Consider the following 23,264-nt stretch of genomic DNA (forward strand, 5'->3'; position numbering starts at 1 on the left):
CAGACGCACTCGCATTCAAAAATAGACGGTAGCCTCAAATTTACTGCTCCAGGAGCCAACCAATGCTATCAGAATTTCATGCTCCAGCATTTTCTTGAAGCTTTCTTCTCATGTGTTATGGGTTGGGTTGATGCTGACCTGCAACTGCATGATGCCACAGATTCTGAAAGCAGAAGCTTCCCAACCAGAAAGAGCAGCTCATAATTGTCAAAGGTTGATGTCATAATGAGCCACACTGTCATCGATGACAAAATGGAGGGGAAAATTAATGGCCACAAATCTTGGTTTACACGCGCGACTTGTTAACAAACATCAGCACGAACTCCTCGTTTTCTTCTAAAAATTTAATGAAGAAAGCAAATTGTGAGAACATACACCAAACCCTGAGCTCGAAGATACCTGAGCTCGAAAATACTATCTTACAAAAGAACAACTGGGGTGCTTCTATTTGTACAGCCTTCAGGAAACACATTACATGGGGGCTATATATGTGACACTATTATAGGGTATAAATGACAAAATGAAATAATATATATTGGAAGGAGTACGCAGGAGCACACTGCAAAGGTTAAGACAGCTGCAGCCACACTACAAAATGGAGCCGACAGAAGCACAGCTTCTACTGCAACTTGGAAGTATATTTTTGCTGGAATCGCTTATTTTTCACCATCATGGATCTTCCAGAGAAACCTTATGTCGCCAGACTGTCAGCAAAGAAGAAGATACTGTCAACTCCTCACCAAAGAAAGAAACCTCACTTGTATAATCGAAACACATAAGCAAAGGAAGGCATGTGATACTTATGTTCATTCTCTATTTAAGATGTTTTTTATCAATATTACAACTACCGCAATGCACAGGTTTTCTTTTTTAAAAAAGGCACTGCAATCCGCAATGCGTAGGATTGACAAAGTTTTCAAAGATTGACCAGAGAGAAATCATTATAAATCGAGTGTGGATGCAAAGGCATATGCAACCACAAACTAAGTTTTACTACAAGGCTATATTCGATGTAAGAGCATCATGTCACTGCCAAAATCCTATAAAACTGACGAGGGTTCATATAAAAATGAAAGAAAATTCCCTAGTATGTGAAGGAAGAAAGAGAGGGCCAAATAATCAAACAGGACAATCGCACGATAAAAACTAAAGGGATGGTACAGTGTTTTGCATGCTGTGAAAACTCCAGAGTAATTCAACTAACAGCATAAAGTATTATGCCATAGCAAGCTGTTTCATGGTAGATAGAACAAGTCTACTAGTTGACACTTTGTATGAGATGGTAGTGACTGGGAGGCCTAATTTGTGATAAGGGTTCATAGGTAGCGTGATAACACAATTTCTCAGAGATCAAAGTGTTTGGGGAAGAAATCTAAGCAACATATAAAAAAGGTCTTTATGCCTGAAACATGCAGAGTGGTATATCTTTCAGCACTTCATCTGTCGACATCATGTCAACCATTAGTTAATAAGCACTACATGGATGCACATAAGGAAAACATAAATCATAGAACATAAGCATATGTTACATATTTCTATTATCCTCCAAGAAAAAAGTGAATAAAGAGCAATAGAAGCTTAAAGTTTTGGGGGAAGCATGAAAGCGCACCTCTTTCGGTTAGCAACATTAACTTAACAATTGACTGAAAGACAACATACTGTTCTTAAATGAATAATGGACTCAGTCAAGAGGAATTTGGCTAGTTGACATGTTACAACTACAAAATTTTAACCAACCATGGTCTTGAATAAGGGTGAAATCGGTCAAAAGGACTTAGCAAGTTGAAACTTGCAACTACTTAATTTTGGCTTGATGCAAATCAAAATGGAAGAATATACTTTGTTATCTTCGATTCACATGAATGGCAAACAACTCTTCAAAAAAACAGTGAATTAATGAGTGCATATTACCTTCCTCATCTACCTATCACCCTTTCTCTTACAGTATTCACCACACTTGTGGTAGGGGTTGGACGCGTTAACGCACTCAGGATTTATTTCTCCTCTCTGCTCTTCTTTTGAAACAGCCTTGCTTTTTTTCTTGTCTGAAAATAAACAGATAAATAGCAAGGCCTAAATAAAGCCGCCAGAATGTGTTTGGTGAACCTTACGTCAATGCTGTATATCCATGTATATACCACTAATTGGTTTAGGATGACAAAAATTTTTAAAAAACGCACCTGACTTGATTGCATTTGTCTGCGTCGTTCCATTCAAATGATCAAAGCAATACTGGGCGCATATATGGAATGGATTGGACGCGTTTGGGCACCTCGGATCCACCTTCCAGTTTGGAACCAGTGCAACATCCTTTCCTGCAACGGCAACAAAAATTGTTTAAGGTAACACCACTTGAAAGTACCAAAAAAACTCAACTAAACATCTTTACGTAGAATGCATGCAAATGCAGTCAGAATACATCAATCGCTAATAGTTCATGGATTTCTCATACGAGAACCACCAGAATTATCAAACAGTTGGCAGGAGGATCAATATCATAATTCACAACACAACTGCAATGCCATGAGCAAAGTATTGCCTGAAATCCAAATCGATAGTGTAAGCCCACTAGTATGCAATGCTACCTTTCTTGCGCGGGGACTTCATATTAGTCCCCTTCTGCTGTTCCACCTGTTGCATCTTGGCGGCACAATACTCGCCGCATTCATGGAACGGATTGGCAGCATTCGGACACTTTGGATCCACCTTCTTGCTGCCCGTCGACTTCACGCTACCCTCTGCCGCAACCAACAACAAAAGAAACACAACAATTATTACTGACGGGACCAATAAGCTGCTTCTCCAGCTGCTCAAGACGCCAGCTCGTAGGAGACTGGCTAACATTACAGGTGAAGCAACAACCTTCGGAGGAGGACGAGGAGCGGCGAGAGTGGCGGGAGAAGAGGGATATGGGCGACTTGCCGCCCTCCGACGACCGGCCGGCCTCGGCCATCTTGGCGAGGCAGTGGTCGGTGCAGACGTGGAACGGGTTGGGCGCGTTGGGGCACCGGGGGTCCACCTTCTTGCCGTCTCCATTGGAACCTTCGCGAACTGCAACACGCACAAACATGGAAATTTTCTTGAGGGAAACGAGGAGAGATCAAATTTTGTTTGCGCAATTGCTTGATGAAGACAATAATCGGAGAGAGAGAGAGAGAGAGAGAGAGAGAGAGAGAGAGAGAGAGAGAGAGAGAGAGAGAGAGAGAGAGAGAGAGAGAGAGAGAGAGAGAGAGAGAGAGAGAGAAAGGAATGAAGAGGAACTCACGGAAGACGTAGAGGGGGAGCCCCCCGGAGCCGCCGCCCTTGTCGCGGCGGCGCGGCCTGGGATGCAGGTCACCAGGGTCGCTGTGCGCGTACCTGTTCAGCGCCGCGTGGCCCGGCGGCGGCAGCTTGGACGCGCCTCTGGGGACGGGGACGGGGCAGTACTCGGCGCAGCGGTGGAACGGGTTCGCGGCGTTGGGGCAGTCCGGGTTAACCCCTTGCCACCGCTCCCCTCCTCCGGCCTCCTCGCCCCGCGTCGGCGGCCGGGGGCTCCTCCTCCTTCCGCCTACCTCCTCAGAGTCAGCGATCCTCTCGCCTACCTCCTCCGAGTCAGCGACAGCAACAATTTCCTGTTCCACGCCTTCGCTGTGCGCGGTCCCGTTCTGCGCCGCGTGGCCCGGCGGCGACCGAGGCGGAGGCGACTTGGCCGCGGTTCGTGGGGCGGGCACGGGGCAGTATTCGGCGCAGCGGTGGAAGGGGCTGGCGGCGTTGGGGCAGTCCGGGTTAATCCCCTGCAACTGGCCCTCTCCACCGTCCACCTCTTCCATCGCCAGCGGCTAGGCGCTCCTCCTTCCCGCCGCTTACCTCCTCCGAGTCAGCGCAGCAACCCACAGAGTCTGAGTTGACTCGCAACTCGCAAGAACTCGCAGAGACTGGACGAGAAGATGGAGCGCAACACGGGGGAGAAAGATCGGTGGGAGGTCGAGTGGTGGAGAATTGGAGACGGCAATCAGAACCAGGAGAGGACTAGAGGTGCTGGACAATTGAAGTGGGCGAGGCGAGCTGCGAAAGGGAAGGGGTCCAAGTCGCAACGGCGATTAAGAGCGTCCTGGAATTCAATCACTGCCTATAAAAGTTGTCAACCTGTTCTCACGAGTTGTTTCTAGTGTTACATTTTCTTTCTATTCTCCTCTTCTCATATAAAAAATAAAAAAATAGTAATAATCTTATCTCCTTTTCAATCTTACCTAAAATCAAACTAATATATTGCTTCTGTTGTATTCGTACTATAGTGCTCTTATACCGAATCCATATTTTTATATCTTAAATTTATATTTGATATTATCATATATAATATTTATATTTTTATTATAACTTATAGACACTTAGCTAGTATCATCTATAATTAACATAATAAATAACTCTTACGATGAGCTAATTATATTGTTTCTTCTTTCTAATTAATACGGACTCATATAATGATAAATTATTAAAAGTTTTATATTCTTTTCAGTCAAAAATATATGACGTTTATAATTTTGTATGGTCTTTGACGTACAACTTTAACCATTATTTTCTATTAGAATATATTTATAATATCTAATAAAAATATAATATTATAAAAGTATTTTTAAGATAAATCTATATGTATAATTTTTATATTTTAAAATTAATTATTTTAAAAGTTATTGATGATCAAAGTTTAAAAAATTTAAATTTTTTTATCAGATCTTAATCAAAACGAAAAATATTTATAAACAAATAGAATACATTAGTTGCTAGCTTTTCTTTCTTCCCAAGTTACCTCTTCGCTAAGTAGATAAAAATATGAGTTGAATATCTTTATATAGCTAGCTAATTTCGTTGGAGACTGTGCTTAGTGTCAGCCACGACGGTCCAATCCGATGGATGGTCCGCGTCCATTTCCAACGCTTTGTTTTTCCACTTGTCGTTTTGTTTCCTTGTATTTGTACTGTCAATGTACACATTTGACTAATGCAAGAATAGTTCTATTGCTATTTAGAATTAGTGGGCGTCCGCGCTCTGGTAGAGCTATCAGCATCTACACCTTTGATTTTTTTTTTATCTATTTTTCCAACTTTCAAGATTCGGCTCTAGTCTAAAAACTCGAACTTTCCAAATTTGGACTTCAGGCTTTCAGAGACTTCAGAAACATGGTTCGAAAAGCTTTAAATTTTGAGACTTTAGAAACATGGTTCGAAAAGTTTTTAATTTGAGGTTAAAGCACTTCCGTTCCAAGCTTCATACTTTCAAAACATATTTGGAACTATTTGTTTGAGTAAGGAGCTTTAGTTTGTTTGAGATTAGGGTTTCAACCTTTCTGCCTAGATGCATGTTACTTTTTGGACGTTGAGTCCATCGCATTGCCATTTGGACTAGCACCTGCCTGCCACAGAGTCAGCGAGCTTGAATGTTTGTTATATTTATTAAAAATAAAAGTATTTAGTTGATTGTATATGTTTGGGTAGGCTAAGCTAAGTTTTCTGTTTGATTGATCGAATCTAAAACTACATGAGCAGATATAAGAGTTAATATTATGATTAGTTGCTCGTATAATCATAATTTTATAATAGTAACAAGTGAACTCATCTACATTAGCGGATACATAAGTCTGCATCCGTCAGATCAGACTGAAAGCATATATTTGTATCCATTAGAGCATGCTAGAACAGTAGATACGTGCAATTAAACACTCTTTTCACTAATATTATACATATCTACCGAACCAAATTAAAACAAATTCAGATAACTAAATACACCCGAAATTCTCGAGTGTGCTAAGAGAAAGGGAAAAGGATGGCTATGGAGTCCGGGACTGCTTGCTTATAGTCCGTACAATTCATTTTTTTTTCTTTTGTGACATGTGTCAACCGTGGCGATATACAAACAAGAAAGCCTTGCACAAATATATTTTTTTTAAAGGAACTTGCACAATTCATTGACTGCTTTTTTTAGTGGGGCAATTCGTTGATTATCGGTATGTCAAGAACACAAACGTGAGTACTTCAATCGCGCAAGAATTCACCCTTATCATGCCGCCGGGAATCCGGAATGCGAGGATTTGCTGCTTCCATTCCACCACCATTTGCCGTGAAATCATCGTGGGATCTGATCAATCCATGTGCCCGGCGAGCCGGTGTCGCTCGAGCGGATCGCCGAGCTCAACGCCGCCCACCTCACCGGCGACTAGGAAGGAGATTGCTGTTTAGGAGGGGGGGATAGCGAAAATACGAGATCGGAATACAAGGTTGTTGGCCGAGGGTGCGACGGTTCTGTTGCTGCACCCGTGCACGTACGGTGCTGTGCGATCTCAGCTTTGGAAGGTTAGTTTCTTACGTGCGCATGCCGATCAAACAGCTATCACATGAATCCACGAAATAGCCTCTCTTCTGTTTCTCCTCTAAGCAAATCTTATTAGAAACTAAGTATGATAGCATCAAATATGAGTCATAATTTTTATATGAAAAAATTTTATAGCAAAAAAATCACAATCATCGATCGACGATATTCATGGTACGAGGAATAGTGTACAACATGATTGAATTATAATAGCTGTATCAACTTTATGTATAACTTATACATTCTAACTTTCTTTATGACTTATAAAATGTATAGATCTAAATAAATACTATATACGACTCAAATTTAATATAAATTGTTTCAGAATGCGAAACTAAAACGTCTCTTATATAATTCAACTAGAAATTTAAACCACTCTTAGCTTAATGAGAAATTGAGAAGACACGTACCAAAAAATCGATCAATAACCCAGTGTGCATGCTGCTCCCAAGTAGACCAGAGAACCTGGACTTCACCTGACATTCGAGGAGACATCTTTGTAAGAACCTGGCAGCCACACATGAAACGCACAGTTATTTATGAGCTGGGCACTTCGAGTTGGAGGGCAGAAAGCAGTTTTAAGGCCAACTAGAGCGGAGTCCGTATCCGATGCTATAGTATGGATACAGACTTCGCATGGTCCGTAAACACGTTTCAGTGGATACAGTTTCAAATGCTACAGAAACGTGGAGACAGTTTCAAATGCTACAATGTTGTAGAGAGAGACGTGTAATTCAAATTTGCTAATTATCTCTCGTATTCGTATTACTGTTTACAGAGAAGGATAGTGTGTTAAAGGAAGAATAAGAATAATAGAAAATAAAAATTATAGTAGCGGCTGGAGATGTAAAAATAGAGGTTGAGGTAATAAATTTTTAGAGTATTTGCTGAAGATAGTTTTACTAAGTGACATACTAATATACATGTGTAGCCCATCTTCAACATATATTTTAAAAATTTATCTTTTATAATATTTTTATATCATTCTCTATTACATAACTAGTATTCCTTAGTTTTTCTATCTTTACTAACTTCTACTACTCTGCTTTTCTCTTCGGTATATAGATTACTCTACCTTTTCTCTTTTGGCACACCTGCCCAATACTATAGCACTGAAAAAAGGTTGCCGAGTCATTTTGCAGTGCAGCCGGTCGGCAATTTTTACTGTAGCAATAGGAAATGTGACTGTGGCAGTGGTACCGATGCTGCTGGGGTCGGCCTAGCTCTTCAACCCTGAGGCATACATGGAGGTGTTGTTGGGTAGAACAATTTTTCCGACCCTCGGTACTTCTGCTTCCTCCTCCGCATTGACAGGGCAGTGGACATTGATGTAGATGCAGATCGAGCCCTCGGTACAACAACCTACTGCGCAGCGCAGATGACCCCACTCCCCAAGCAAGAGAAGAATTGGCCGGCGGCCATCGCTGGGAGTTTGTTCGCCATGGCAACAGTAACAGGGACCTCCACGATGGACAGCATCGGAGACGTGCTGTGCTCGTGATGGTCTTTGTCACACTGATGCGGTAAGCAGTGAGGTTGCTCCATCCTTTGCCCTTGGACCTGGCCAGGAAGAGGGATCGAGCCATATGAAATGTCAACTTTCCCTTGCCGGCGTCTCTCTCAGTGAAAGGATCTCTCACTACGTAGAGCAGTATGTAGTGGCCGACCACAGCGTAGGACTCGACCGGCCTCCACGATCGGCGGCCACCGGTCGAGCCGGGACCCCTCCTCGTTCAGGATGGGGAGCAGAGATGGCAGAGGGCACCAGGAGCAATCGGTAAGGCGGGCGGCCGTCGACGCAGGAGGCGTCGGAGAGGTCGACAACCTCTAACCAGGGTGGAAGGTCGGGCTGCCGACGGCGACAAGGACGGGTTCGTACTTGAACGCCGTGGGGCGTGGGCCCTTGGCCACCACCCCCGTCTTGCACTCGAGCACGATGGTCTCTCCTGGTGGGCCGCCGTTCGGCCTGTCCTCGCGACGCTCTGAGCTCACGGCTGCGAAGCTCATGTTGTGCTCGCTGCGAAGCGTCCAAGTACTTGACGCGGCAGGGCGGGGGACGGGGAGCGGATGGTCTTCAGCAAGTACAGGGCACCTGGCTGCGTGCCGTACCACCAAGTAGAGTAACCATCCATCCTCTCTGTTGTCGGGCATCTGCGTCTTCCTCTCCTCCAGATTTCTGGGCCAACATATCCACCGTCGAGGCTGCGTGCATGTACGTCGACTTAGCCACAATCGTGCATACGCTAAAAGAGAGAGAGCTAGAATCGTGTGTGCGTAGGGATGAGCGTGGAGCTATATGTGTGGATCCACGCAAGTAAAAATGACTGGTTAGAGCAACTCCAATACTCATGTTATCATACCCTCTATCTTTAAAGTAGCGTGTGTATCTCCAAAATCAGCCTCTAACAGACACGGTAACGTATACGTTGTTTATGGATACCCTCCAAATCGTCGTGCCCGTACGCTAAATCTAGCGTGTCCTGCCTGGACCGCTATCTAGCAACCGCAGACTCTGTAGAGGGCCAAGAGAGACCATTAACAGTTAATTAGCTTTTGCTTTAAAATTTTATTTCTTCTCTTCTCTTTCATAAATTCAAAAAGTGACTCTGTAAAGCTGCTAAAATCACAAAGATTTTTGTACTAATAGAATATATAACAAAGAATCCATTTTAAATGGTTCCCACTAAAAATATCTTACAAATTTTAAATGAAAATTCTCCAAATTTAACTATTTTTTACATTGCTTGAATTTTTAGGGCATAAATTTAATTCCAAAAAATAGGAAAAATTCATGAATATTCATATAAACTAATGTACTAATTTATAAAATATAGTCGTTACGAATATATTGTTAGTTATATAATACTATTAAAAAATGAGAGAAAGAATATGGAGGGTGAAATATAGATGTGTTGTTGGAGTGGTGGAGTAATATGGAGGGAAAATCTTTATAGATAGCAATACATATAGGGATATAGAGGGTGAAATATGGATGTGCTGTTGGAGTTGCTCTAGTTAATTACATTATGTTATTGTAGACTTACGGATATTTTCCACAACCATTCACGGTGAAATCGTAAAGCCGTGTGATCCGATCACCGATCTCCTTCCGTGTTCCCGTCGATCGTGCCTATGTTCACACGGCGGCAGGGACGGACGAAGTTCCATAGGACCACATCGCGGCCAAGGTTAAGGCCAGATCGGAGCTGGTGGAGTGAGAACTATTTAATCTTAAATCCGAAATCTTAAATTAAATCTGGTCCCAAAATTGCTATCAGATGCAAAACGACCTCTAGCCTCGGCCCCAGAGGGGACTCAAAACCAGCCACAGATCCAGATCTGTTACGTGGTGATGGCGTGCGGCGACCTATCTTCCTCGATCGTGTGGCGACGGCATGCGACGGCCCATCTTCCCTGACCGTGCGGCGACAGCGTGGCGTGCAACGGCGGCGGTATGGACTGCGTGTGTGAGGCCATGAGGGTGTGGCATGTTGGGTGGGTGGCGTACTGGGCTACTAGTGTGTGGCTGGTGGACCAGAGGAATAAGACTGTGGGATGGGTCGTGAGAAAAAAGTTAAATGGGCCTCGAGATTTAGAGACCTGTAGGGCTCCTGTGGGTGCAAAGTACCACCGGATCTGAACCCGACTTGATCAGGACCCAACCCGATAGTACTGCGTGACGGTTTCTATACCCGAATGTACTCTGCCCGGGTCTAAAACCCATGAAACCTCAACCCGACCCGCCCCACTGCCACCCTAGCCACGGCCGAACCAATCCAGCTCGTTTTACGGCCACGGTCAGCCACCGCCGGAGAAAGGCGCGCCGCGCCCGGCTCGGCTCCTACCTTTTTATGCAGGCGCCCATGCCACAACGGTCAAAAGCACAGGCAGCGGATGCTGAGGCCCACGCCGACAGTCCTGTCCACCACCACCACACGCCGACGGTGACAAAACGGCCGCTCTCCCCTCGGCTCGCCCAACGACTCCCGACCCCAACCACTGACTGCGCGACCCCGTCGCGCCGCACTTCACCAGCTCACTCTTCCGGTCTCCCCCCTCCCTCTCGGCCTCCGTCTCCCGATCCCCACGTCCTCCACCCAATCGGCGCCGTCCGGCATGGCATACTCAGGGGGCAGCGGCGGGAAGCTGTCGGCCGTGGACGCTATCCTCGCCGAGGCCGCCGATCTGATCGCGCTCGAGCAGATCGCCAAGCTCAACACCGCCCACCTCACCGACGATTCCGCACTCCCGTCCAGCCTCGAGTCCCGCTTCCGCAAGCTCAAGTCCCTCCCCGCCGCTGCACCGCCCGTCAAGACCCTCGGCCGCAGCGCCACCGCGCCGCACGCCAGTCTGCCCGACCCGCCGCAGCTGAACCCTGTACCTAAACAACCGCCTGCACCGACAGTCCAAGAAGAACAACAACCGGGAGACGCGGAGGCGGCCGAGAACAAGGGCAACTCCCCGCCGCAGCAGGTTCGTCATCCGGCCACCGTCCCCACGGTTCAGGATGACGACAAGGACCTGGAGCGGCATTTCGGGCCAGGGGGACGCGGCCGGACGACGCTGCGGGAGCGGAACAGGGGGAGGGACGACGACGATGGCTCTCCGTCGCCGCCACCGCGCCAGGCGTGCTGCTTTGGCTTCTCCCCCAAGAAGCCCCTGCAGAGGACGCCGACCAAGGGAAAGAAGATCCACGGGGCAGGAGGGGGCGGCCTGGACGGCGACGTTCTCGGCATCGACGCCGGCGAGTGGGGCGACGAGAACAGGAGTATGGTCGCCGAGCTCAAGGAGCAGCAGCGCAAGCTCAAGAAGGCGCTCGAGGAGCAGGTGAAGGTCAGCAGGGAGACGGTGAAGATGGCGCAGTGGGTCCAGCACGCGTCCGCGCGCATGACACACACCGCTGCCATTGACGATTTGCTCAGTGACTGCGAAGACGATGAAGAGCTTAAGTGATGAAAAACCATCGCTTTGCCTGCTACCATAGCGTCTATGTCATCAGTGGTTTCACTGTCTTGATCACAATCTAGTTTTTTTTTTCTTGCTATATAAAGGAGTATATGACTTAGACTAAAGAGAAAACGAAAATATGCTTTCTTTTTTTTGTGTGTTTTATTTAGATGAAGAAAGATGTATGAATTGAGTATGTAAGGAGGCCATGAGTAATATAGGTAGGAAGAACCTACTATTGTCTGCTGTTAAAAGGTTTCATGATCTGTTCTTTCTTTTTTTCATCTGTATAAGCTTACCCAAAATTGTCGATGCCATGCATGATTGGGTGCAAAAGTTAATTCGGTAGTCAACAGCAACAAGAATTTACACCAGGCGATTCTGATATTAGTAGTCCATCAAGTATTTACGCAAAAATACATAATGAGACCTGAATCCTAACTGATTGATCCAGCACAAAACAGAATTTAAGCAGCATGGTATGAAGCAAAGCAAAGGAAAAAAATCGATATCATAATTGGTGTAAAATATAGTTGTCTATATTCCACCACATGATGGTTGATTACATAAGCTACCATGTAGTTAGCTGAATCCAGTGACATACAAGTCAATAATCAGCACACCTAATACGACTCGGAAAGAAAGCAACGTAAAGAACTTCCACAATGTTCTTCATCCCCACAGAAGTCTATATCCTTCTCATTATTCATGATTTATAATTTCACTTTCTGATTCCTCTATCTTTATGCCCAATAGTCTTGCATCGACCATAACCCGACTGATATCTGCACTCAAGTACAAGGACAAAAGCATACCAATTTATTCTACGTTGCAACAGTAAATTGAATGTAAGTAATGCCTGATTGTTTGCCTAAGTGCATACCAGCATCAGGGAACCCCATACCTTTTTCACCCTTCGGTCCAACATAAAATTCAGGAGACTTGCAAATACAGAGTTATTGCTGGGATTGTCCCAATTTTGCAGGCATACCGTTTCTCAGCATTGGAGAAAATACCAGTGAGGGATCCTCTGGATAGTGTTGGAATTTTCTATCTGCACGATATGCATAGTTAGGATTAAATATTCTGCCTTTAAAATTGAGACAAAGTATCGAATGATATGTCGAAGATAAAGCGAGGATGCCTTCGAACTGACATTTACATATAACATTGTTACACTTATAGAGGTTGACGGCCAAACCTCCATATTCTAATCGGGATATTGTTTCCAGTTATTTTTTTCATCAAATTCAGCAGTAGATAAAATTAGTGTAAAACTAACTGAGATACCTACTTGGAACAACTTAATGGAAAGAGATACTCCTGTTGGAATAGGAGACCTGAGAAACGACTGTCTATAAATTAAGGTGTAAATTTAATCACCTACCTTGTGTTTGCTTTCAAAAGATTTAGCCACCATGCATGTGTAAGCAATAAGGCAGATGATGTCCCTGAAGTTATAAACATTGACACCTGAGCCACTTTAGAATCACAATGGTTCCAATTTCAATAGATGCCTGCCAAAGTATTTTGCATGCACTATCATTCATCCACTAGATTCATCGTTAGAGTGCAACAAGCCAACAAGTCAGATGCAAATGAAACACTCACATCCTCTTTGTTCCAGTATAACAGAGGCATCGTGTAACATTTCTCGGGCTTTTCTGTCTGGAGTGCACCCAGCACGTTCCATTTCCTTGTATACTTCAGATACCTATTCAAGCCAAGAGCAGAATAGTTTCAATCTTCTCAGATTAATCAAGTGCATAGAATCTTGTAATGTTTCACAATAGCATCAGATAATTCATACTGTACCATCTTAATCAAGAAAAATGAAACTTTGAAGGCTATACTCACGAGCTGAAAACAAGAACTTTTCATAATCATTATCAATAATTAAGGTTGTGTGCTTGTTACCACTCGTGGATATTTTAAGTTAACAAAAGTAGAGAAGAAGTGGCAAACCTTTTCAAATTTCTTTGCTCTCATGAACGTTTTCATAAGAGTAGTGTATGTCACAACATCTGGGCTCATACCCTGAGGAAAAGAATAAGCAAAGAAAGCAAAATCATGAAACTAAAACAAGAATACCTAAAAGGAAACTCTTTATGTTTTATCTCATTTCTGAAGAAGCACTTACACTATCCTTGATATGCTGGACTACAGCTAGTGCCTCCAAATGCCTTCCAGCAGTACCAAAAGCGTTGATTAACAAATTCAGCATAACAAGATTTGGCTCAATTCCTTCTTCCTCCATTAATTGAAGTACAATTACAGTTTGTTCACACAAACCCTGAAAAGAAATATGGCAACACCTTGAGTAAGCAGCCAACATGATGCACAAAGGTTGAACTATCTGTACAGGGACAGGCAGGTACTGATAATTTCCTGACAAATTAAGGCCTCTTGTTTTCTTCCTCAAGGAAAAGGCAAGTAAACTGACAAATGTAGAAATTAATTCAAGATTCTACAGCACCAACCTAAGGTTGCAAGCAAAACCAAATTACTTGCATTTAACAGAAACCTGAAGGTCAAGTTTCAAATGACTACATCATGAAGAATCCTGATTCAGCTGAAGTGCTAAATCAATGGCAACAATACTTCATTTAAGTTAGCTCACTGTGTTTCTACATAAACGTGAAACTGCTTGTCATGCGTACTCTATTTTTATTTCTCAAAGCAACAGCTTTCGACTATGCCAAGATAAATTAACATTAGGTATTGCATAGGCTGCAGCAATAACATTTATAACTATCATCCCATGAGGCGAAATTGATTTCATCCATAGTTAGACTAACCTGTTGGGCATAAGCGTTGGCCAGGACACAAAAGACGCGAGGTGAAAGCTGCATATTTTCAGCTTTAAGAGCAGCTATACACTCACGTGCATCACGAAAATGGCCATACTGCCCGTAAATGTCAACCAATACTGCGTACACTGCACCACTCTCCTTGAAACCTCGATTCCTCATGCCATCAAACAGCTTCTTGATCTCATCCCATTTCCCCTGCTCCCCCAACCGGCCAATGATCGTAACAAAGATCTTCGGGTCCGGGTACATCCCTTCCTCCTGCATTGCAGTGAAGAATCGCAGAGCACGTTTCATGTTCCCAACTCGACAATGCCATCGAATCAAAGCGTTCCAAGTCGCAATATCCGGCTTGATCCCTTCTGCGCACATTTTCTCGAACACCCTGCGTGCGTCCGCCAACTGCCCATATTTGCCAAACGTATCGATCAAGCCGTTGTAAATCTTAACATCAAGATCGACCCCGAGCTCCTGCATCTCCATGATGAGATCGGTGGCCTTCTTCCACATGCCATTGTCTCGGTACAGCCGCACCAGCATGATGTACCCGGCGGTGTCGAGCTGGATCCCGCGGCGCCTCATCTCGCCGAGAACCCACCACGAGTCCTCGAGGCGTCCTGCGCGCGCGTACGCGTCCAGCAGTAGCATGTAGGTGCGCCGGTTCCGCGCGACGCCGTCGTCCGCCATCTGCAGGAGAAGGCGGTCGGCGAGGCGGAGGTGTGCCCTGGCGAGCAGCCCCTCGAGGAGCGCGTTGTAGTGCGCGGCGTCCGGGCGGGGCCCGAGGCGGCGCATCTCGAGTAGGAGCGCCTCGGCCTCGAGCGTGCGGCCGGCGCGGCCGAGCGCGTGGATGAGGCGCGCATAAGCCGCGGCGCTGGGGCGCGTCCCGGCCGCCTGCATATCGGCGAGGAGTTCGAGGGATCGGGCGAGGTTGGAGCCGGCGTGGGACTGGATGTCGCGGTTGTAGGACTCCCACGGCCTCTCCTGGTGGTGGTCTCCCGCAGCGGCGGAGCAGCAGCGGGCCACGGCGATGGCAACGCGGCGGGGGCAGCAGCGACTGGAGGTTAGAGGCGAGAGGGGCGGAAGCTGGAGCGGCGGTGGCAGATGGCGGCGGACGAGGTAGTGGGCGTCCATGGAGCGCGCGCTCACTCGCCGTGGTTGGGAATCGCTGGGGATGGAAGTGGAACGGGTCGGGGAAGGAAAGAGGCTGCCGTTCGTTTACGCTAATCAATGTTGAACGCGTACTATTTGAAATACGCAACCACATCAGGTAGGCGTAAATAAGCCTTCCACTGAAGATGTTTTCCGTGCAAGCACTGAAACTCAGATATCACCACCATGACACCATGCACATTAGACTATATGAAAGCAGCGCGGCTTCCCGGCCAGTTGGCCCGTCCACGTCGGCAAAAAGGTTCTCGGGCGCCCGATGCGCATCGTGCGGCTCTCAGCGTGGGCGGAGGGTTCCAGCTCGTGCGGCCGCGCCGGGCCCGCGTCTCAGTTGCTTGCCTTCCGCCGATCTGTCTGGATGGGGCATCGCTCGCCACGCGCCGGTTGGCTCTTGTGTTGCTCAACGCTGGTATCCGGTCTCTTGCCTTGCATCGGCTCATCGGTGCGCGTGCCTTCCGGTGGGCGCTTTCTTGGCCTCGACGCCGGCGGATAGAGCTGGACACTCCGCCTCGTTGCTTTTTTCCTTCTCCCTTTTGGTTCTTCTGCTGTGCTTAGGTTCTTGCGTGAGCATTGTTCTCCCTTCTGGTCAGTGTCTGCTTTGTTGTCTTTGCTCAATGCCTGCTCTTGCATTTCGGATGCTTTGCCATGCCGATTTTTGGCTTGCTTTTGCTGTCGCTCCCCCCCCGGATTGGGTCGCTGCGCTGATTTTCTCCGCTCTGGATTGGGTCGCTGTGCTGATTTTCTTCGCCACTACAAGATCCATGACCTTTTCAGCTTTATGCCTTCGATTTGGTTTCCGTTTTTGGTTGTGCCTTTGTATAGCGATGTGGTCGGAAGATGGTTTTGCTCGTTCTTCTATGCCCTTCTTCACCCTTTTCGCGTTGCTATCTGGGACTCTCTTGATGTCGGTATGGATTGGTTTTTGTTTCTTTGCGCGGTTCCTCTGCTCTCGCTTTCTCCCGTATGGTCGGATTTTTTTGCCTTTCGACGGTTTCTAGATTCCGACAGCTCTTTTCGCGCAACTCCATTATTTCAATCACTGCTTTATGGTCCGTTGTTCGTCTTCCGCTTCTCCCATTGCCTCTCGTGTTTTTTTCCAAAGAGGGGGAGAAAGAAAAAAAGTTTAAATTGCCCTTTTATGTCTAGATGCGTTTTTCTTCTTTGTCTCTTTTTGTTCTGAGCGCCTGCTTATTTTTTTGCCATTTTGGTCTGATGTATTTGCTCTGACGTTGCTTTCTGCTTGCTGCTTGATGGTCCTATGCAAAGACTTGGCCTCCTCAGTCGCTCCAGGTTGTTCTCGTCTGCAAGGGATAGAGAGCAGAAGGAGGTAAGGAAACAAGATGGAAAGGATGGCGCTTTTCGTTGCTAATATTGTTGATATATTAATTTATTTAAGATAGGTGCACAGAGAGCAATTGAAAATGACTTCCTGATATTGTTGATGTATTGGTATGTCGTTATTAGACTAGAGGGTATTCTTTCTTACATGTGGGTTTATCATCTCTTGCAGCTCTTCGTCTGATTTGTTTCGCGATAGGCTTGCTACTGGATTGAAAAGGTGGAGTTTGGTAAGATATACAGCTCTCTCCCATTTTATTATTTCTCGGTAATATGTTGTGTCTATATCATCTGAACTTCTAATTGACACTTAGTCTATGGTTGATATTGCTACCTCTATCTAAATGCCTCATATCCTTTTTTAAACATCGGTTCTTATCTCTTCCAGCTCTATACGCTGTTTGGGCCATGCCTAGGCTGTCTCAGGATTGAACTCAACTTTTCTGGTGAGATGTGGCTCTCCACCCTCCTCCTGCTTTGTTGCTCTTGAAATAATCCGGCATTGCATAGCTTCAATATCATGCATGGCACCACGAATCATGCTATTAGCCAACTCTGTTACACGATTCGCTTATGCATAATATACTGTCTAGCACACTGCTCCCATGTATTACATTATGTTCTATCTTTTAATGCCTGCACATGCTGGATATAATGGTGTCTGTTAAATTAACAGGTACTTTTGATTAACATGGTGGTTTTTATAGGTTGAAGCCCTTTCTGTTCTTTAATCCACAGCGAAGTGCCCCTGAGCTGAATTTGCTGCTTTTCGGTAAGATATATCCCCGCAAAATGTCCTTGATTGGTTTATCTGTGTCCCTATCATGTGAACATGTTATTATCAGCTGCATTACACATGAAGTTATTAACCGTATTTACATTATGCCTGTTACATTATACCACTATGGAGAATACAGCAATTGACACATTGCCCTTTTGTTTTTTATTTTTATTTTGTTCCCTTCTCCTCCATTCTCATATTACGTTTTCCTTCTTCTTCTTTTTTTTGCTGCTTTTGTTTCACATTCTGTCTTTCCCCCTACACGATAGGAAAATATATATTACATACTCAAAACAGCGTTAGTAACCCCATGTTTACTATTGGAACCTCTTACATCTCCCTCTTGCAAACTGTCGCAGCTAGATGTCGCTTGCCCTACGTTTCATTGATCTGCGAGGTTGTTGACGATGGAAGTATTCTTTGTGGGGTAGAAATTGAATTACCTTTACTAAGCTTCCAGACTACCCCACGGCGACTTTTTTTCTGGTCATCTTGTGAGGCAGGGTGCATGCCTGCTTATGAGCAAGCTGCACTACAGGCTGTCGTTTGTCTTCAAAGTATATATGGTTTCGTTGTGGTTGATTACAATTTTGGAAGGTTAGTGGTATGCAAAAATATATGCCCGTCCTTTGGTTGCTAATCTACACGTCCAATAAACATACATCCGCATATTATGTCGCTTCATTATTAGCATGTCGATGATTCATATCTTTTTCTTTATTTTGAAAAAAAATCAACCTTACACCACCAAGATCTCCTTCTTTGGTTACTCTCTTGATTATATCATTTCCCTGGTTTGCTTTTGCAACTGTATACGCCTTTTCTTTCTTCACGTTTCAGCTACTACTTAACAAATGCACATCAGCATCACTATGCGCTATCATTTTTCCCTTTTAAAAAAAATGAGTGGGCACAAAAAAAAAGGAGAGAGGGAGAGAAAGTAGAAGCCGCATTTCGCCCTGTATGATTATTCTAAAAAAAAAAAATTGCTGCTGCTCCTTTTCGTTGTTATTTGTTTCCTTGTCCCATTGCCCCTGTGTGGACCCATGTTTTTTGCATTGGTAGCCAATGGAGCCGCAGCCATCCCAGTCCCAGGATACCACTAATGCTGTACCATGTGCGTCCACCAACTTTTGCCTTCCAATTTGTATCTTGCTCCCTATATTTACAATGTGCCAATGCCAAGCTCACCGGGTGAACACGTTTCTGCGCTTTTTTTGGCTTCTTTATCTTCTTCTGGGCTCTGTACCCATCGCTTTGATGCCACTCAGCATCTTCGTCTACCGAGCACGCATGCCCTAGGACTGAAACTCGCACAAGACAAAGTATGTTTCTTTTCCATCTGTTCCTAAACTTAAAACACACACTCTCAAAGCACTAAATATATTTGTTCGTTATTGGTAAATAGGAAACTGTCGACAAGACGCTGCATATCACTGCCCTTTAACTCTTAGTCCAGCTGAGTGCCGTCGTAGGCGGCGGAGAGTAATAGATCAACAGAGATTGAGATTGGCAGGTGATTGGTAGCAATCTATGGCATTGATAATAAATACTTCTTTCCATTGATGATAATCTTCGCCTGCGGTGCCTAAGCCATGTTTATTGCCACATTTTCCTAGGACCATTCAATAATAACAGTCCATCCATAGAATTTGGTCACTTCAATCAGGATTACATTGATATGCTGAAAGGTATGTGTGCCTGCGATGTTATACCAATATTTTTCATAATGTCGCCACCTCTTCTCATCTTCTGCTACTCTTCCCTTTTCTTCGCTCTTTTGCTCATTCTGTTCCCCACTCTCCACTTAATACAAATAAATACTAAACATGTACATTTACAATGTCTTCATATCCTAACTAACTATTCCTTTTCTGTGTTTGTGCCTTACTATGGCAAATCTCTTTGCTGTTGCAACATATGCAATATTCTAATTCAAATATGTCACTATATAGCTTCTTATCCGCACCGCTCCTATTTTGGCTCACCCGACTATGAGTGCAGGCATTGCCATGCTGTATTTTGGCTTGCAGAGAGAGTTAAATCTGATTCATCAATCAGGAATAATAGAATTATTTACAATTCTTGCTGTAAAGGAGGCAAGATTTCCATACCGCCTTTTAGAGCCCGCCCTGAACCTCTTAATACCCTACTTAAATTCGATGGCGATGCTCGTTCCAAAAAGTTCCTAAAGCATATTCGCCAATATAACTGTTTATTTGCGTTCACATCAATGGGAGCCAACATAGACCTCTCTATGAATGATGGCCGAGGTCCCCCGGTTTTCAAAATTAGCGGCCAAGTTCATCACCGCATTGGATCTTTACTTCCGCACAATGGAATGCCTCCTAAATTCATTCAGCTATACATATATGATACTGCTAATGAAATTAGAAACAGATTGCATGCTTTAGATCCAAACGAGGCTCCTGCAGATCCTTTAGATGCAGAAGTAATTGAAAATCTAATACAAATGCTTGATAACCACAATCCATTTGTAAGAGAATTTAGACTCGCAAGAGATAGATTAAGAGACCATGGCAGCGAAGAATTTACGATTAGAATTATAGGTGCAAGAGAGGGTGATCCAGTGCAATACAATTTACCCACTACTGATCAGCTTGCCATGCTTATTGTTGGTGACTTCACATTAGACACTTTCAAGCGAGACATAATAATAGAGACACATGCTGGCCAACTGCAACAGATATCTGCGTTACATCCTGCCTACATGGCACTTCAGTACCCACTTCTCTTTCCATATGGTGAACGTGGTTTCCAGATTGGGGTACCCTATAGTGATACAAACCCAGCACATAATACAACCCGTACCAAAATGACAATGCAAGACTACTACCGCTACATGTTACACTACAGAAAAAATCAGCCAAATCCCTACCTATGTTACGGCACTTTATCAAGCCAGGCCAAGGTTGACGCTCGCGCTTGTATAGATGAAGGAAGGTTATGGTTCGTGCTTAAAAATCAAGCTAAATTGAGAGTGGAGAATTTGCAAGGCATAACTGACGCTGTCAGCCGCGGTTGTATAGATGGCAATGAGCTTGGCAAAACGGTGTTACCGGCTTCACACACAGGTGGCAGACGATACATGATCCAGAATTATCATGACAGCATAGCAATATGCAGAGTATATGGCCCACCAGACTTCTTTATAACGTTTACATGTGATTCCAAGTGGCCAGAAATTACTGAAGCGCTAAGTACCGAGCCAGGTCAGAAAGCAGCAAATAGAGCTGACATTGTTGTACGGGTATACAACATGAAACTTGAAGAACTTTTACAAGATATTAAAAGCGGCGTGGTTTTTGGTCCCATTGTCGCAGGTACGTTGGACTAATTAAAATGCTTTTTCGCGTCAAATATTTTCCCATACTAGATGAACCTGCAACGATGCTAACATCAATCTTTTTCTTTTTACCGTGTCTCTGCATCCCTCCACGCTATACCAGTCCTGCATACCGTCGAGTTCCAAAAACGTGGTCTCCCTCATGCGCACATCATAGTGTGGGTTTCTCAAGACACTTCACAACCAACAGCTGCACTCATTGATTCATTCATAAGTGCAGAGATCCCTGATCCAAACACTGATCCTCTAGGATATGCATTGGTCGCCGAGCACATGACCCATGGCCCATGTGGTCAAAATTACCATGATAGTCCTTGCATGAAAAATGGCAAATGTTCTAAAAGGTACCCTAAAAGCTTGCAACCTGAAACTACGATTGAAGAGAATGGCTTCGCAGTGTATAAGAGGCCTATCAACGACAGATACATCAAAAAAGGGAACACAAGGCTAAATAACCAATGGATAGTTCCCTACAATATGTGCTTGCTAAAAAAATTCCAAGCCCATATAAATGTAGAATGGTGCAACAAGGGCATTTTCATCAAATATTTATTCAAATACGTAACAAAGGGTCCAGATTGTGGCAAGGTTTATATTGAGAGAATAAGAAATGGCCACGATGCACCATACGATGCTGAGACTCAAACCATAAATGAAGTTAAAGAATACTTAGATTGCCGCTACATCTGCGAACAAGATGCGTGTTGGCGAATATATGGATTTGATATTCATAGACATTTCCCAGCGGTTGAACGACTCCCTGTCCATTTGCCACATGAAAATAACATAACATATAATGCTAATGCTAATTTATCCGCAATAATCTCACAAGAATTTCTGCGCAGAACAATGTTAACTGAATGGTTCGTCGCTAATCAAACATATCCTCAAGCTAGAAATTTAACATATTGTGAATTCCCTTCAAAATGGCGCTGGAATGAAACACTAAGAATATGGCAACCTAGACAAATAGGATCAAAAATAGGTCGTTTATATTATGTGCACCCATCTGTTGGTGAACGTTATTACCTCAGAATGCTGCTCATGATAGTTAAAGGAGCGCAAAGTTATAATGATGTCAAAACATACAACACCATTACATATCCAACGTTCAAAGACGCATGCAATTCCCGTGGGCTACTTGGCAATGATCAAGAATGGTACAATGCTTTTGACGAAGCAGCAGCCTGGGCTACCTCCCCACAACTAAGGCAACTATTTGTTACAATGTTGCTTTTCTGTGAGGTCAATGACGAATACACACTCTTTGAAAAAGTATGGCGGATGTTAGCCGACGATATCCAATACAAATTTAGACAAGCCATCAACAATCAAAATTACCAAATGCCTGATTCTGAGCTTCGCAACTATTTATTACATGATCTTTCAACTCTATTTGCAAAGAATGGAGGCAGAATTAGAGATTACAACTTACCACAAAGATCTGAAAACTTCGAAATAACGTGTGCTAATCGATTTATAGTCGAAGAATTATCATATAATATCGAAGAACTAATACTTGAATCAGATCATTTAGTTTCAAATCTTAATGACCAGCAACACCATGCCTTCAAATGCATAACAAATGCAGTCCTAAATAACACTCCTGGCTTCTTTTTTGTTTCTGGTTATGGAGGTACTGGTAAGACCTATCTATGGAATGCTATAGTCGCATACCTACGAGCACGCAAAAAAATAGTACTTACTGTTGCTTCTTCTGGTGTCGCATCATTATTGTTGCCAGGCGGTAGAACAGCACATTCTCGATTCAAAATCCCTTGCGACATAGATACCACCAGTGTTTGTGATATCAAATGCGGCACAATGCTTGCTGAGCTTATTGAGGCAACTTCGCTGGTCATTTGGGATGAGGCCCTAATGACACATAGAACAGCGTTTGAAACCCTTGATAGAACATATCGTGATTTATTATCGTTTCAATCACCGCAAATCCAAGATGTTCCCTTCGGTGGCAAGATTGTTGTCTTGGGAGGTGATTTCAGACAAATTCTACCGGTCATCGAGGGTGGTTCCAGAGCACAAATCGTAAATGCAACAATAGTAAATTCTCCTCTTTGGAATAGCATATCTATCTTAACATTAAACAAAAATATGAGGCTCCTTTCACCAGGTTTAAATATGCAAACTCAACAAGAGATTGCTGACTTCAGCAAATGGGTGCTAGATTTAGGTGAAGGCAAACTAGAGGCAATTGCACATGAAGGCGAATTAGAGCCCACGTGGATAGAAATACCTCATGACCTGTTACTTATGCCCAGCGATGACAAAATCGCTTGTTTAGTTGATGCTATATACTCAGATCTGAACATAAACTTTTCTGATATTTCATATCTTCGTACAAGAGCTATACTAACTCCAACAAATGACTTAGCCGATCAAATAAATGCACACATAGTATCTCTTATTCCTGGCGATGAAAAAGAATACCTCAGTTATGACAGAATATCAAAAGCGCAGAGTGTTCATCATTCATATGACTTATTATATCCCG

General features: G+C 44.2%; 3 protein-coding genes and 1 long non-coding RNA gene across 7 annotated transcripts; 2 read left to right on the top strand and 2 right to left on the bottom strand.

Annotated features, from left to right (window-relative positions):
* Window positions 1-245: 245 nt before the first annotated feature.
* On the bottom strand, window positions 246-4,094 carry LOC133931297 (uncharacterized). The gene is made up of 6 exons (XM_062378154.1): window positions 3,266-4,094; window positions 2,863-3,051; window positions 2,586-2,738; window positions 2,181-2,315; window positions 1,912-2,045; window positions 246-704 (listed from the first exon to the last, which is right to left on the bottom strand). The coding sequence occupies exons 1-5, from the start codon at window positions 3,807-3,809 to the stop codon at window positions 1,921-1,923; spliced, it is 1,146 nt and encodes a 381-aa protein (XP_062234138.1). The 5' UTR covers window positions 3,810-4,094; the 3' UTR covers window positions 246-704; window positions 1,912-1,920.
* Window positions 4,095-10,274: 6,180 nt separating this feature from the next.
* LOC133931299 (uncharacterized) lies at window positions 10,275-11,573 on the top strand. Its single transcript, XM_062378157.1, has one exon. It carries the CDS (start codon window positions 10,459-10,461, stop codon window positions 11,293-11,295), a length of 837 nt encoding a protein of 278 aa, XP_062234141.1. The 5' UTR covers window positions 10,275-10,458; the 3' UTR covers window positions 11,296-11,573.
* Window positions 11,574-11,771: 198 nt separating this feature from the next.
* LOC133931298 (pentatricopeptide repeat-containing protein CRP1, chloroplastic-like) lies at window positions 11,772-15,326 on the bottom strand. Of its 4 annotated transcripts, none has more exons than XR_009911880.1 (7): window positions 14,088-15,326; window positions 13,430-13,582; window positions 13,255-13,326; window positions 12,901-13,003; window positions 12,677-12,740; window positions 12,194-12,343; window positions 11,772-12,074 (listed from the first exon to the last, which is right to left on the bottom strand). XR_009911880.1 is itself a non-coding variant. In XM_062378155.1 (6 exons), exons 1-6 carry the CDS (start codon window positions 15,228-15,230, stop codon window positions 12,340-12,342), a joined length of 1,539 nt encoding a protein of 512 aa, XP_062234139.1. In that variant the 5' UTR covers window positions 15,231-15,326; the 3' UTR covers window positions 11,772-12,339. The 4 variants fall into 4 exon arrangements, 1 of the variants encoding a protein (XP_062234139.1); XR_009911881.1 differs by having other exon boundaries at window positions 12,173-12,343; XR_009911882.1 differs by having other exon boundaries at window positions 12,677-12,806; window positions 14,088-15,325.
* A 167-nt stretch (window positions 15,327-15,493) lies between these two features.
* On the top strand, window positions 15,494-17,050 carry LOC133883513 (uncharacterized). Its single transcript, XR_009902904.1, has 3 exons — window positions 15,494-16,593; window positions 16,777-16,834; window positions 16,993-17,050. It is a non-coding gene; the product is annotated as an uncharacterized LOC133883513 (long non-coding RNA).
* Window positions 17,051-23,264: the final 6,214 nt, after the last annotated feature.

The sequence above is a fragment of the Phragmites australis genome, chromosome 10, assembly GCF_958298935.1.
Source record: "Phragmites australis chromosome 10, lpPhrAust1.1, whole genome shotgun sequence".
Classification (NCBI taxonomy): Eukaryota; Viridiplantae; Streptophyta; class Magnoliopsida; order Poales; family Poaceae; genus Phragmites; species Phragmites australis.